The sequence below is a fragment of the Camelus ferus genome, chromosome 23, assembly GCF_009834535.1.
Source record: "Camelus ferus isolate YT-003-E chromosome 23, BCGSAC_Cfer_1.0, whole genome shotgun sequence".
Lineage (NCBI taxonomy): Eukaryota > Metazoa > Chordata > Mammalia > Artiodactyla > Camelidae > Camelus > Camelus ferus.
Genome location: NC_045718.1, coordinates 3,591,377 through 3,607,278, shown reverse-complemented (window position 1 = coordinate 3,607,278; position 15,902 = coordinate 3,591,377). Strand labels below are relative to the sequence as shown.

Sequence of the window (15,902 nt, the reverse complement as noted above, 5' to 3'; positions counted from 1 at the left end):
CAGGACCTCGTGCATGCTAAGCACATGCTCTACCACTGAGCTGTACCTACCCTTCCAGCCTGCGATTTAAATGTGTCTGACAGTGTGATTTTTATATCCAACCCATATGGAATGCAGTCATTCAGATATTAGTTGACTACTCAACATTTATTCATTCAAGAAAGATGTTCAAACACTTAATATATTTCAGGTGCTGTGATAGATCACAGCTCAGGTAACACAGTGGCAAACAGAGGCTGATGCTTCTGTCTTTTTAAAGCTTTAACTTGCGGTTGAGGAACAGAGACAAGAAAGAGGGTATTCAATGAAGTATAATAAATACCATGAGAGCGATGGGTAGGATATTATGGGAGCACATGGTAGAGTGATCTAAATGTAAAATGCCCTTATAAAAACGTTCACATTTTGTGATATTGATGGTCAAACTATATTCTCTTTTTTTCAAAAGTGATGTGCAGGATATCCGTCTCCGTACGTTAGTAGAACATTTTCTATAACAACCAGCCTTGTTAGGGTTTATGCTATTTTATCATAGGTGGTTTTTGTGAGCTTCTAACAGGACAAAAAAGGAAGGCAAATTATTCTCTACTTGCTAACTTCATGCTGGTGACACTTCCCCTTTAAGGGAAATAAAACGATGAGCAACTTTTAATGAATTATTTTGAAAACATTTCCCCCAGAGTTAAGAAACACATAAGCCCTTATCATGTCTGCTGCTAAAGAGGACATGATTAATTCATTTTGTTCTCAGTGGCCCTAATTATTTAGTTAATCCTTTCTCTCTCTCCTCTGCCTCGATGCCCACGTTAGGAGGTCCACGGATGAAGAATGGTAAGCCAAAGCGAAACCATGCCGTAACTGACATCCCGATTGTTTCGTGCAGGACCGTGGACATGTTCAGTCATAAATGATAGGAAAAGGTCTTTTATTGGCAAGCTGCCATGCGCTGTTTGCATTAGCGAATATGAGAAGATGAAGGCTGCTACCCCTTTGGTCCCCATGGTACTGAGCTCGGTGAGATAGCAGAAAACGCTTCAGTTTACTTAAAGCATTGATAACACCTCTAAATAATTAACGGAGGACTTCCTGTCTTCAATTACTTAATGCTTTTTTTTTTTTTAACGTCTTGAGAGGATTATAAGCAATTTATGGATTTCACATGATGAGTGCATTTGCCACTATTCCCACAAAGCATTTACGGGATCATGTTTCTAAAGCTTTGAGGTAATTAAAAATAAGCACGGAGACAATGGGGCTGATGCTAGGGGCTCGCTTTCCCTGCTGTCAGTTCGAAGGACCCAGATTTCCAGGCTCCAGCATGACTAGTGCTACAGCTTCATTAGTGCTGGACTGTGACTTAGGGACAGCCAAGGTTTTGGAAATGAGAAAATCACAACCTTTGTCCCCAGAGGTGTAGGCAGCTCTCTGAACAAACATTGGAGATGGAATGTGAAATAAATTTGATTATTTTAGTTCATTTCATGAACTCAATAAAACAATCATTCACATCATAAAATACTTCTGTACTGAATTTGGTCAGTCAGCTAACCATGGAACTGAATTTTCCCAGGCAGATAAAATGCATGAACGCTACACAGATCTCAGGTTTTAGATTATCTAATGCCAAATACCACTCCTGCCCCACAGGGACTGCACAGCGGAGGCTGTACTTGGTAAGGTTTTGTTGAGTGAGGGTTTATTTTCTTATGCAACAAAAAAAATCTCTTTTTAGGGCTGTACTGCCCAAGTGAAATACTACGTCTGTTTAAAATAATGTAGAGGGATGGACCAAAGGAATTCCAACAGATTTTTTTTTCCATTTTCTAATCTTACAAAAAGTAAAATCAGGTGGAGAAACTTTAAAAATATTTATTCTAATAGAAGAGGAATTCTGACATTAAATTATGTGTATGAAATCTTCTCTGACATGAAAATATCCATTAAAAATGATCATATGAGAAAGAGCTGGTGGAATGAAGGTTTTAAAGAAAAATCTTTGCAATTATTGTATATAATTAAGGAGGCTATCAATTCTGCTGGTCTGAATATCACAACTGAAATTTTGTCCGTATCCATGTGAATGCTGGTTTCTAAAAAATGCAAACCAGTGCAGCTGGCGACAGTTCAAAGCCCAGAGCTGGTTGAGTAGACAGATTCTGGAAGAAGAGAATTCTTTATCCTTGCATCCCGGTTTATTGTGAAACCTTTATTGCTACAAAGTCGTAATGTTCCTTAACTTGGCTTTCAATACTCTGTAACATTCCACCGCCACTCCAAGTCATTCTTTGATTTCCCCTACTCCATCCTCTATAGGGTTCTGCTGAAGCATCATGACACAAATTATTCCTTAACTTGTCAATGTTCCCTATTACTGGGAGCTTCTTAAGAGCAGCAATTTGATTTTTGGGCATTTAATATACTATCCGGAACATAGTAAGCAGGCCACACACACACATATTTAATTTTAGAATGCAACAGTATTTTGATTTTCTTATAGATGTAGGCTGTGAATGCCTAGGGCACCCTTGAGTGGACCACTTTTCACCTTCATCTTTCAAAGGTGGATACTGAAAACATCCCTCACGTATTTTATAGAAATGTGCTGAGAATCACAGGAGTCAAAATGCAAATAGTTCTTTAAAATGATAAAGCACCATGTAAATGTTGCATTATGTGAAACAACGTCATTTCAATTACTTGAGATGATTTTCATTTTTAGTGACATAGGATAGTTCTTTTTTAGTGAAATAGGGCATAAGGAACACATTTGATAATCTAAACAGATGAAGGCTTTCCCCATCCCCGTTATCGCCGGTTTAGCTCAGGATCTTCAGATAAGGATTGCGATGTGCAAGTCCGCAAATATTTTGTAAGCACCCTCTGCAGGCTTATGGCGCTTCTGGGAAAGTGGACATCTGTCAGTGAGCGCTTGCTTGTGCCACGGAACTGTGGAGTTACGAGCAAATCACGATGAATTTATTTTTCCACCTGTGTAGCAGGGCCTGTGCCTCCTCTAAGGAAAAATCAGGCACATTCTTCCAGGCCTTTCTGCACGTCTATGTGCGTTTCATTATCTCTCATATCAGCACCCCCCTGCCAAGTGTAAGTTCCAATGGAAGGAAGGCATTCACTCAGGAGGCCTTGGAGGGAGGCTGCTGACAATAGGGAAAAAATAAAAATGTGGAAACTCTTGCCTGGGTTCTCAGAATCTAAACAAACTTATGCAACCGTTTTGAATGATTCACCCGCTCTAAATAATGAACTAAGTTACTTCATTTCTTAGAGTAGTCTCTTCTGCAAAATAGGGGTAATCTCTCTACCCCACAGGTTAGTGATGTGGTTCAAATTAGATACGACATGACAAGGGCTTAGGATTGTATTTGACCCATATTAAATTCACTTATTCCTCAAACATTTCTTTAGCCCCTACTGACATGTCATGGATTATTCTAGGTGCTAAAGCTACAGTACTAAACTAAGTAGAGATGGTCTCTGAGAACCTGGAGCTTACATCCCAGTGGAAGGAGACATAAAAAGATAACTAAAAAACAAACACTATCAGGCAGTAAAGAGGTCTGTGATGAAAATACAAGAAGGAGATGTGATGGTATATTAGAGAAGTTGCTCTAGACCAGGCAAGTCAGAAGACACATCTCTTCAGAAGTGACATTCAAACTAAAACATTGTAATTATTATTATAATCACTGCTAGTAATTACCTGACAATATACTACTATACTGAACCATTATTATATTATTAAAGCTAATTATAATACATAATGTCCTAATAAGCAACAAAAATAACACAATTACTATTAATTAATGTTAATAATAATAATAACAAATGGTCACAACCAGTCAACTGTCAACTATTCTGTGCATTAATTTCCCACTCGGTGGAAAAACGTTAGCCTCCAGCTGATTTTCCTCCTGCCCTCCAGTACGTTCTTGGCTATCTTAGTCCCATTATCTGAGTGTATCCTTGGGGAATGAAAACGCATCTTACTGTTTGTCTGAAAAAAAAAAAAAACTTAATACTGATGCAAAAACCCTACACATAATGCATATCAAAGCCAAATATAAATTATTTCTGAAGTTATCTGCTGTTGTGGCTTATTGCTGCCAGTGTGGGCTCTTCTATTAGCACGGATAAGTGGGACCTGACCATATGTCAAGAGAACACGTCCTTTAGAAGTGACCTCATATATCAAACACACACCCCTGGGATGCTTCACCCCCCTAAGCACAATGACAGACTCTTCCGGTAGGTTTTCCTCTTTTTTTTCCCCCTCACCTGTGACCGTATGCTGCCTCCTGTCAGTGGTGTCAGTGTAGATGAGACCTTTCCCAACCTGCCTGAGCTGGTACTCTTTAATGACGCCATTTGGCTTCGGAGGGACATCCCAGCTCATATGCAGGGCCTCTGCACTGGGGGCCATGATTCTTGGCGCAGGGATGCTCTGCGGAACTCCTTGGGTCGTAGCTGCAACTACCTGAAAATACAGGAATTAAACAGCAATTTAGGGGAATAGTACACTGCGTATTCTGATCAATGAGAATGTCACTTTTGTTTTAAAATGTTGTTGTCTGGCCTGGCATATCATTAGCAGGGCTTGGAGAAGTAGTCCTTTTTTTTTTTTTTAAATTCCTTCCCTCCCATCCTATTCAAACAATGAAATCTGACCTTGAATATATTACATAAGTTTCAGACGACCATTTATCACCACAGGCTCAGCCACAATTCTGACGGCAGAGTGCAGCCCTCAGTTTAAACAAGTAAAATCTGGCTGGCAGACTGTCGTCCTAGAGAACTCTTGATAACTCTTTTCCATATGGCCCGTCGCTGTCTTTGCATTTTAACAGCCTGATTTTGTACATTTTAAGCACCGGTAAATTTGGAGCAAAACCCACATCTGAACTTGCTTGCATATAATGTGCCGTGAACAGTATAAACGGGCAGCGTTTTCTGCACTCTCCCTAGGATACCCAGGATGACTTTAGACCACCAATGCTCTAGAACGAGCGCCAAGTGAGTAGAAAAAAAAGAAAAAGTGGAAATCAACTAGTTATCTGCTCAACATTGTCAAAACATGTATTTTTGGATGCAAATTGGCCGCATTTGTTTTCTCACAGAATAACTCTGATTTCACTTCTTTCCTGGTTGGTGTGGCATCCCACCCGCAGGCGCGGCCAAAAGCACGGAATTCTTCTAGGACCGCTTGGACCATCACTTTTCATGGGGCCAATCAGCTGCCGTCTGGCTAGGCGGTGGCGGGCTCAGAGATGCTTCTGAATGAGAAGATGCTCCCTGCGCTGCGGCTGATGAGTCTCACTGAACATTTGCCTTCGAAGGTTCTTGCCCAGTGTGTGAAAATGCTGCTCTTCTCAAGTTTTAACTGGGTTTCCTCTGACGAGGCTGGTGTCCCCAAGGCGACTCATCATCTACGGTCTTCTGTCTTTCTCTCCTCCCTATGTGACGACAGTCACGCTCCTTGCTTCAACTTCCCTCGTAGATCTTTCTAGCAATTTTCAGTCACGTCTTAATCCAGCTTCTGACTAGACATTTCCACTTAAAGTGCCAAATAATATTTTCTTCCACCATTCTGCTCTCTGCTCCTCCTCTTAAATGTATTTTTTAAAGCTTCTAAAGTGTTAATCTTAGTCTTTACTTTTTTTTTCTTTTTTTTGTTTTGTTGTTGTTGTTGTTGTTGTTTGTTTGTTTGTTTTTTGTTTGATTTGCTTTCAGAATGGCGCCATGATCTATAGACTGGTCAAACCAGGTATCTTCAAAATACCCATGATACTTTCCTTTTATCCCCCCACAGTTGACTACAGAGTCCTGTACATTTTGTCCCCTGGAATCTCTTGTATCTTTCTGATATTCTCCATTCTGACCTCTGTTGCATGAATTCAGATCCTCATTATTTTCTGTCAAGGCTGTTGCAGAAGGCTTAGAACCATTTTATTTTCTGTCAGGCTCCTTTGCCCTTTACTCTGTTTTTCAAGAGTAGGCAACTGGGTTGAAATGTTTAAATAGAAACCTTTTCAAACTGAGAAATGGTTTGGGAATTATTATGGATTTATAGCAGAACATCTAAAAATAGCTGGTGGAGGAAAAGTAGATTAAGGGGTAATACTGGTTTAAGTTTTCCTTTCTCTTTTTATCTTTTGATTAATGAAACACTGATACGTGAATAAATCTCCCTTCCAGTGATCTCTCCTTTCTGGCAGAAGTGTTAGTACCCAGTTGAGATGTCTTATGAATGCCCCACTTTACTGGTGCAGACATTGCTTTCTATCATTGGAAAAAATTACTCACAGTCTGGACCTTCATATTATCTTAACACTGGATAATTTTGTCCAGAGTTTAAAGCAAACTCCTCTCACCTCGCTGCTGGTGGCACAGCCAGCAATCGTGCAAGCTTTCAGCTGGTATGAATATTCTTGAAAAGGCTGAATTCCTTTCATATCAGAGAAGCTCAGTGATGTTCCTCGAAAACGTTCAATTCCATTTCGGAGAATAATGTAGTGAATAATAGGACCTAAAGGAGGCAGAGAAACACCTGAACTTGAATGTCAGGTTCTATTAACTATTTGCAAACAAATTAGAGTTCTGAAGGAATGGGATAATATAGCATTACTTAATTTCAGTTTACTATTATATTGCTGTGTTCAAACAGTTCTTAATTACACTTGCCCTTATGGAGGAGATAGATTCTTCGTGTAAATAATCAGAGTCAACTGTTTATTTCCTTTCACTATCAAACATTTACTTTCAAAATAGTTTGCCTTCCTTTAACATGCTTTGCTTGTTTGAAAGAAGCTCATATAAAGGCTGGGAGTCAAGAAAAAAATTTTTTTGGCTAAAAATCTGTGAGGGCCATTTCACAAAATGAATGATTAGTTGGCATCTACCTAAAGTTCCCTCTACCAGCAAATTCCTTTTAGTGGTTAGATGCATGCCAGTTAAATGTAGACTACACTAATTTCAATTTCCTTATGGATTTACTGGATTATGTTATTTCAATTTTAAAAATAGCTTAATACCATTTGATTGTATAGGTTTCTTCCAGTTTAAGACTATTACGTCATCAAGATGATCCATTTTGGTCCACCTGGGGGGACTCACTCCCTGAGGAGTGTCTTCTTTTGTTCTGGCTGTAATGGCCTCGCTGAATCCTCGCCCATAGCTATTCCAAGCAGAAATCCTATACTCATATGTCGTGTAGGGCTCCAGGTTTACATCTGGAAAGACAGAAATCAGACAGTGAGGTTTTTTTTTTAATTTTTATTATTTTTACCATCATATTGAAAATGACTATCAAAACCTTAAATATTTAAAAATAAATGTTTAATGCCCTAATCTCATTGTGTGTAAATAAAACTCTAATATCTTTACTTTCTAAGTTGTAGAAACATTGTTTCTTAAATGCAGAGATATGAAATGCACAGACTAGAATTCATCTTTCTGAAGAGAGAAATATGGACACATTAAATAAATGAATAAAAAATAAAAGCACGAGACTGATGTACATTAGATGTTAATGTGGCCCAAGTTCACGATCTCTTTACTGCTGTAGAGGCAGGCTTGGCAACATTTTCTATAATTTCATTATTATAAATGTTACCAATTATTACATTGTCAATATGACTTTATTCAATTATTATAAGAATTATAATGTAGTTGTTATGAGACACAGGACTTGAAACTTAGCTTCTCATGGTAAAATTTTAGTGAATAAATATAAATTCACACTGTACTATATATATGAAGTATACTGTACTAGATACACTTTCTTCCACTTTCCACCAAACCAGAACTGAAACTAAAACCAAAAACAAGCAATCTAATTTAAAACAACAAAACCAACCTGCTGAGATTTTTGGTCTGGCAAAAATTTTATTAGATAATCATCCATGTGATCAACAGTGTCCCAGACATCTTAGTTCGGTTTTAAGCTTTAATTACTTCAGAAGTACAAATGCTACAAATTTACCCAAAAATTCCTTGAAAATTTAATTATTTAAATCTGCTTTCCACTGACTTAATTCTGTGAATTTTGAATATGTACATGTGTACTTTTGTGTGGCTGTTTCTGGATGACTCTTTCTCAGGCAGAAGCATCAGAAGAGGTCCTCCCTGGCTGCCTGGCCATCTGCTTTATCTCCGCTGGGGGCAGGGTCAGTTCTCAGTCCCATCCACTTGGATTATTGAACCATTTTCTCCTTATACGCATCTCTTTACAATAAACCCTGCTCTGCCTATTTTATAGAATTAGTATGTAAATAAAATGTAATAATTCATGTTGCAGAACTTCATAAAATGTAAATTGCTGCACAAATGTAATCCATCTTCATTTTCTCTAGTCAGAGGGTATCAGCTGCTTTGTACCTGTCATGACCACCAGTGGATCGCCAAATCCTCCCTCTGCCTTGGTCCGAGATCTCTTGGCTAGAGCCTACATTTCCCAGTTTTCTTTGCAGTTTGGGGTAGTCACATGTCTGATCTCAACAATGGAAGGGATACGGGCAACTTGTGCATCACGTTGTAAAGAGAAAATCACTTGCCTTCCGTTAGCATTCTTATCCCCTCCTGATGGGCTGGAATGAGGGTGTCGTGGTAACTCAGGCTGCACCCCGTGGAAGCAGGATGAGGAGTCTGGATCCTGAAAGACCTTGTTGGGGTGAGCTGCTCAGACCATCCACCTACCCACAAATCATAACTATATATTTGAATCTCTTGCTATAGCAGATAAACTGTTCATTGCGAAGAACTGTTATTCTGTGCCTTTCAAGTTCATGTTGCCATTTCTAAATTCAGTTGTGGGAACTCTCCATGCTTCATTTCTGTTCTTTCCTCCACTGAATTTCATTCTTCTCCCTTTTACCTTTGTTTCTGTATTTTCCTATGAAACCTGGTCGTTCAAAGATGTTCCCAGCCCATGAAGGCATCTTTTTCGCTTCACACATAAGGAATCATGTGTTGAAATTTTGCCTTTCCTCAATTCTGTCTCTCATTTCTCAGAGCTCTTTTTTTTTTTTCCTGTGCCAGAATTTCCAACTCTTCTTTTTTTAAAAAAAAATCTTGTTATCTCAACATTATTTTATTTGTCACATAGGGCTAGTATTCTGATAACAAAGGGTTTTGATTTTGGAGGGTGTGTTTGTTCCATATTCACTTCTTAATTGCTGAAATGTCCCATACCTATTTGTCTTCAGTCATTTTTTTTTAGTTGACAGAGTAATCCTTCAAAAATGCATATATAATTGTGTCATTGCATTGCTTTAAAAAGGTTTAATATCCACTCATAAAGAAAAAGTTTTTTTTTTTTTAAATTGAAGTGTAGTTGATTTACAATGTTAGTTTCAGGTGTACAGCAAAGTGATTAAGTCATACATATACATACATACATATGTATATTTTCAGCTTCTTTTCCATTATGGCTCATGACAAGACATTGAATGTAGTTCCCTGTGCTGCACAGTAGGTCTCTAGTTGTGTATTTTATATATAGCAGTGTGTGTCTGTTAATCCCAAACTCCTAACTGATCCCTCTCTACTCTTCCCCCTCCGATAATCACAGTTCATTCCCTGTGTCCATGAAGAACAGACTCTATAGCGTGGCATGAAAGGCCTTCGCAATCTGGCCCCCGCTCTTTGGCCTCATCTGCGTTATTTTCTCCCTCGTTTTTTTTGGGGGGGGGTAGGTTTATTTATTTGTTTGTTTGTTATTAATGGAGGTACTGGGGATTGAACCCAGGACCCTGTGCATGCTAAGCAGGCGACTATAGAACTGAGCTATAACCTCCCCCCATACCTTCTCCCTCTTATATGTGCTGCATCCATATCGAGGCTCTTGTTGTTTTTCAAACCTGCTGGGCTTCCTCTTGCTTCCTGACTTTTGCATATGCTGTTCTCTCTGCCTGGTCTACCTGCCCTTAGCTTGTCCTTCAGTTCTCAGCTCAGGCACAGTATCCTTCCTGAAGTCCTTCCTCACCCTCCAGGCTGGGCTAGGTGTCTTCAACACGCTGCCAACGCATCCTATGCCTGCTTTGCTTACTTCTATCATAGGACTTACCTGCACATCGCGCCTCACGTTACGGTGCACAGCCAAGCCTGAGAACTGCTATCTTGGACTAATGCAGTAGGGTCAAGAAGGGGCTTGGAAATTAATATTTTCAATAACCATGAAAGTTACTGTTCCCAGGCTGGTGGCTTTCCTGGGAGAACACCAGGTTGTGAGGGAACACATTCTCTGGACCCAGACCCAAGGTCAGGAAAGGAAAACTGGCTTTACACTGAGCAGTCTATCTCTTCCTTGGAATGATGCTTCCAGGTCTTAGTGATCAGACAGGTTTTACCTCTTTTCTGCTTGCAAGAAGAACAGCATTCATTCGTGGCATTTATTGAAAATCTGCACTCAAACTTCTGAGAAAGAAAATTAGGCTTACTGAAAATTAACTGGATAGACCATAAAAGGGCACAAAAGTAATTTCTTTCTCTCTTCTTTATTCTCTACAGGTTTGCTTTAAGATAGCATGTATCCTTGTTTAAAGTTAGACTTCGAAAAACTTCAAACTACTAACTTAACAGAACCAGATTGTGCCTTTCATTACCTTGTAACCAGCTGACCCACAAGTATGATGGACTTAACAGATACTAGGTTAAGGAGGGAGATGAGATCAGAGGGAAAGAAATCTACATTTTCAGTAGCTTTTCACCACCCCCTCTTGTAAGGCATGGGCAGGCAGATCCCCTTCTATTACCCGTGAAGGAGAGTTTGTTGACACTTCCTGTATGAACAGTCTCTTCAGCCGATGAGCATATGTCTTCGATTGATTCCCTCCTGATGGAATTGTGAGACCCTCTTATCACAGCACAAACGTGGCTGGTAGAGTTGAAGTCGCACCTGCCGCAGTGGGCTGTGGCTTCCATGGATGCTGGGCAGACGGTCCCGCATGCTTTGGTTTCCTGAGTCAAGTGGAAGAGGCGGGGAGAGTGGGGAAGGGCATTGCAAAATGTCATTTAGACACGTGCCGGGTAAGCCTGTACAACTTTCAAAGGAAATTTTCTTCCTTTGCGATCATGAACGAGCATCTCAAAATGCACACAGAGAAACGAAGGCAGTCTGTATGCTAGAAAGAGCGGTTACTTTCAAATGACACAGATTTGGATTCAAAATCCAGTTTGTAACTTCCTAGTGCTGTGACCTTGAGCAAGTCTCTTAGAGTCTCAAAGCCTCAGCTTCTTCCAGGAGGGAATGGAAATTCAGTTTACCACACGGGTTTGTCGTGTGGCTCAAACGAGACAGCACGTAAATGCTTTACGCTTAGTGGATACACTATAAATAGTAACAGTCGACATTATTTTATTATTGTTACTTTGACACTTTCCTAATGGAGTTTTAGAGAAAATAAAAATGTGCTATTTTACAATCTGCACTTTCTGTGCTGGGAAGTGGGAATCTCCACGAGCACATTCTTGATTTGGGAAAGTTGGACCAATAAGAAGTATGCCACATTCAAGTTTTAGAAAATCTAAATATTTCATAAACTGTCACTATAATAATAATTATATATACACATACACACATATATATATATATATATATAAGGTTTTTCTCTGGTGAATCTCTAGACTTGTTACAGTTATAAGTCCTAGTATGTTCTAATCTCAGAAGATGAAATATTCCATCATCTCAAATTACAGGAGATACAAATAAGGTCATATTCTTATAATATGAAGCTCTACTTCAATCTTCCCTTTCTATAGGTAGCATGACTTATTTAAAATAATTTTTGCTATTTAAAATGGATCTGCCTTTACTCTCTCATCTAAGATACTCTCCCAATGGTAGTCAAAATAAAGTCCATTTAAATAAGGTGAATTGAACATGTGCATTTATCTTTATTTCCTCTTAAAGCCCAACCGAATGACAGTACAGGAACACAGAAAAGTCCAAGGGAACAAGAAGGGCGCTAACATACGTTTATGGGAAGCTGGGAAGTGGATGGATGTGGCAGGGACAATGTTATGTGCCCAGTATGCCCATTTTTGCCTTTTCTCCCTGGAAATTTCAAGTCCAGTTACAACAGGAGAAGTCACGTGACTAGAAATGTCTGTATGACTAGGATGCAGAAGAGGTGTATTCTGCATCCAGGGACGACCTGTAAATGTGTAATTATTCATTCCATCCTTTTTTTCCCTCGTGAAGCCCCACAAGATGGAAGGGACTCAGGTTCCTGAGATGTTGCTCAGAGAAGAGCTGCCAAAAGCACACTGGACTGTAACGTGAAAGGCTTTAAAAAATTCATCCTATTGACCTGTTCTACACACGAGGACATCTGTTTTCACCTCAGCATAGTCCAGTGCATTCTAGCAAAAACATACAGCAGTGATTTGAGGTTAGATGTTGCCTGAACAACAGTAGCAACAACCCCCTGACACATGTGGCGCTGGCTCAGTGGCTAAGCGAACTGTGGCAAAGAAAGAGATGCTGGGGTTTGGGACATCGAGGAGTTCTGTTAGGCTGTGGCTGAGTATTCAGTAAACCTGTGCCCAGGGCTAACTGTGAGAGTAAGCCAAGTGCTCCGGAACTCCCAGTTCTTGGGGAGGAGGTCAGAAGCTAGAGCATGAGCAGGATGTGTGGGTTGTTACAGATGCACCTGATGAAGTATTATAAAATGAGAAAGGCTTAGAAAATAGCTGGTGATACTAAAAAAGAAAATAGAGAGGGTCCACTGAAAGGTATAAACTAGGAGGCAGAGTGGGAAAAATACATAAAAGCCTGTGCATTGCACAGTGAGAGCCTCAGCCTTCTTTTCCACTGAATTTCCCGTATGGCAGCCACACATGTACCCCATCCTGACACAGGATGGAGTATTAAGGATATAGTTAAATACACTTGTTGAGGATTCTTGGTAACGTGAGTCTTTGACATAAAGCCATCTTGCCATCATGACTACCCAACTGTGCTCCCCACTGATGGACGTTTATGTGTAGTGATGTTTCCATCAGCCTCCAAAGGAAAGAAGAGGTTTAAAAACATAGAAAAAAAGAATTCAGAAGAAGCAAAATTAAGCAAAGAAAAAAATAAAATCAAAAGACAAAATTAAAAGCCTCCAAACAAAGGAGACAATTCAAGGAATAAAGCAAGCAAACAATTAAAAAATCAACAATGGACTATTTCCAGAAGGATAAAAAAAAAGACATAGCATGAATGAAACAAGAGTAGGATGCTATAAATAAATAATAATCAGCAAAAAAAAGAGCCCCGAAAAACTTGAAAAAATGTAATAGCTAAAAAATCCCCACATCACATCAACAGAAGGGTAGAAAGTTAAAGTTAAGGTAATATCTCATCACATGGAAAACGATGAAGACTTCATCAACAAGCAAGAAGCAAGAAGAAAACAATGAATAGATATTTGGGAAGTCCAACACCCAACTGATCGGAAACACACATAAATGATAAAAAATAAAAAAGGGAGCAAATTATCAAAGAAATAATAAAACAGCATCCCCAGAGCTGAAGGCCATGAGGCTCCACCCTGAAAAAATCCACAAACAGTGTATCCTTAGGAATATTAATAGTCATGATGTTACTAACATCTATATAGAGGCTCACTGTCATGAAATTCTGGAAAAGCAGGATACAGAGAATATCTTAAAAAGTTTCACAGGAAAAAACAACACGGTAACCTACAAAGAAACAGGACTCAGAGCAGCAACAAAAGAATAAAAATGCAGAAATGCCTACAAAATCCTGGGTGGAAATCATTTTTAACCTTGAATTGTATGTCTAGCCAAACTATTGACCCAATGGGAAGGTGGAATAACAATCATTTTAGACATCAAACTCTCAAAAAATTTACCTTCCATGCACCTGTACTCAGGGAGATAATTCTACAAAAGGAGGTAAGGCAGCAAAGAGGAACAACTGGGGTCCAGAACACAGGGAGACCAACGCAGAGGAGGAGGGAAAGGAGCTCCCAAACTGACAGCTTAGAGGAGACCTGCTGGGACAGCTGTGCAGAAATCCCAGGGGGATCCAGTCCAACTGGACCAGGAGTTGGAAATCTCCAGGGACCAGCTCTGCAGGAAGCTGAACTCCACCTGTAACACACTGCTCGAGCCAGCATTCAGAAATATTCTCCTAATCATCATAGTTTAAATATGAATTTTAAGGACAACTGCTAACTGGCCTTCATAAAGCCAGTTCAAGCCAACACAAAAGATCATGGATACATCCTGAACATCCTCCATGAATAACGGAAGCTGTGTCTTCCTGACCAAAATGAGATGCGTGGGAATCAAATGTGAGGTGGGTAAGAACGAAACACACAGTTTCAGAAATGACACCATCACTCACAACTAACAGGCTTTCTCTCTTCATCGTTCAAGTATGAGTGCCCTTTGCAGGAGGGTCTCCTACATCGATGCCTCCTAACTTGTTATTTTAAAGGCACGTTCTCACACCACCACCAGCTCTTTAAGACCAAAAAGTACTACGCATTTAAGAAGCATGTCCTCGTCCCAACTTCTGAAAACACTGGCCTGGAATGAATTTAAACGTTGGGAACCTATGTTGGATAGATTTCTTTCACGGAACTGGCTAGTTGAAGTTGTGTTCAAGTCAGATCAATTTTTTTAAAAATTGTGTAGGCCAAAGATTATTCACTTAATGAAATACCTATTCTTTTCAACAGCTTTATGTGTCATCTTAATGTTCATTGCTGCCAAGTGCTCGCTGGGGCCCTAAGAATCTCAAGACTTTCTTACATCCCGAAGTATATGATGTCCACAGAACGACTGTACAAGTGCCTAGGTCAGCAGGAGTCCTTCCACTATCCGTGACTAAGACACCCATTCTTAGTCATCTCCTTAGGACAAATTACTACTAAACACAGGAGGATGTCTGGGGTTTAAATGTCCATAATCCTCCCCTTATAATCGTGGGTTTCCAGAGTCCTGGGTCAAGTTTAATGCTAACAAGCAAGGCACAGTTGTATATGAAGCATCTCAACATACAAACACAAAGCATGCCCGCACACGTCTGTTCACGCCTGTGGTTGGCTGGCTTTTGCTGATCTGGATAGAAACACCACTCAGTGAACGTGCTGGATCCAAGGTCTCTATAAAGGACAGTGAGGGACTACGGCTGGGAGGCTGGAGGGAGGACGCCGAATTTCCCTCCATCTCCATCCAGGGCCCTGGGCCGGCTCTCTCAGCCTCTGGACATTCTGTCTGCACTAATCTCAAGCACCGCTAAAGCTTCCTGAGAACAGCTAATCATTATTAATTCCTTTAGAATTCATTGCAATAACATCAATCATAGCGAACTCATTTGGTATTAATATGGATGTAATGTGAAAATGAATAATGCACACAGGAGTTTTTATATTCCTATTTTAGAAAAATAGTTATGAACAATGTATTTCTCTTGCCATTGTCAAATCAGCGCCTCTGAGAGGTTTTCTATCAATTACCTTCATCATCATTCCAGTTGAAATCTTGTCAGAGCAAACATATTTCAAAGGATTATATCCAACTCCATTACAGCATCTCTGGCTCTTTGGAATAAGTTCAGTCTCACAGCATTTTACTGGCACTGGGTCATTCTTTTTAACATGTGCTTTAGACTCTCCACTGGAAGCTGAACAGCATATGGTATCTGACATATTCACATAATCCTGCCCGCAACAGAACATCCCTGCAACAATAAAATGTTATATATGAATATGAAATAAAAAAAGGGAAGACAACTGAGGCTGCTATAAAGTTTGGTGTAAAAATGTCAGACTCGGGCAGTAGCTGAAATGGTACAATACCTAAGGTGGCATTTCCCAACCAAGGTGATTTAGATGTGCCATGAGGGGTCCTTCTTACTAAGAGCACCAGGC

General features: G+C 39.8%; 1 protein-coding gene across 1 annotated transcript in view; it reads right to left on the bottom strand.

Moving 5' to 3' along the window:
- USH2A (usherin) overlaps positions 1–15,902 on the bottom strand; it is a 640,561-nt gene that overhangs the window by 122,622 nt on the left and 502,037 nt on the right. Inside the window, exons 50-54 of the mRNA XM_032466772.1 lie at positions 15,489–15,712; positions 10,767–10,971; positions 7,047–7,244; positions 6,387–6,541; positions 4,294–4,492 (exon numbers count right to left, since the gene is read on the bottom strand). Coding sequence (XP_032322663.1) covers positions 4,294–4,492; positions 6,387–6,541; positions 7,047–7,244; positions 10,767–10,971; positions 15,489–15,712 — 981 coding nt within the window. The remainder of the gene's footprint in view (positions 1–4,293; positions 4,493–6,386; positions 6,542–7,046; positions 7,245–10,766; positions 10,972–15,488; positions 15,713–15,902) is intronic.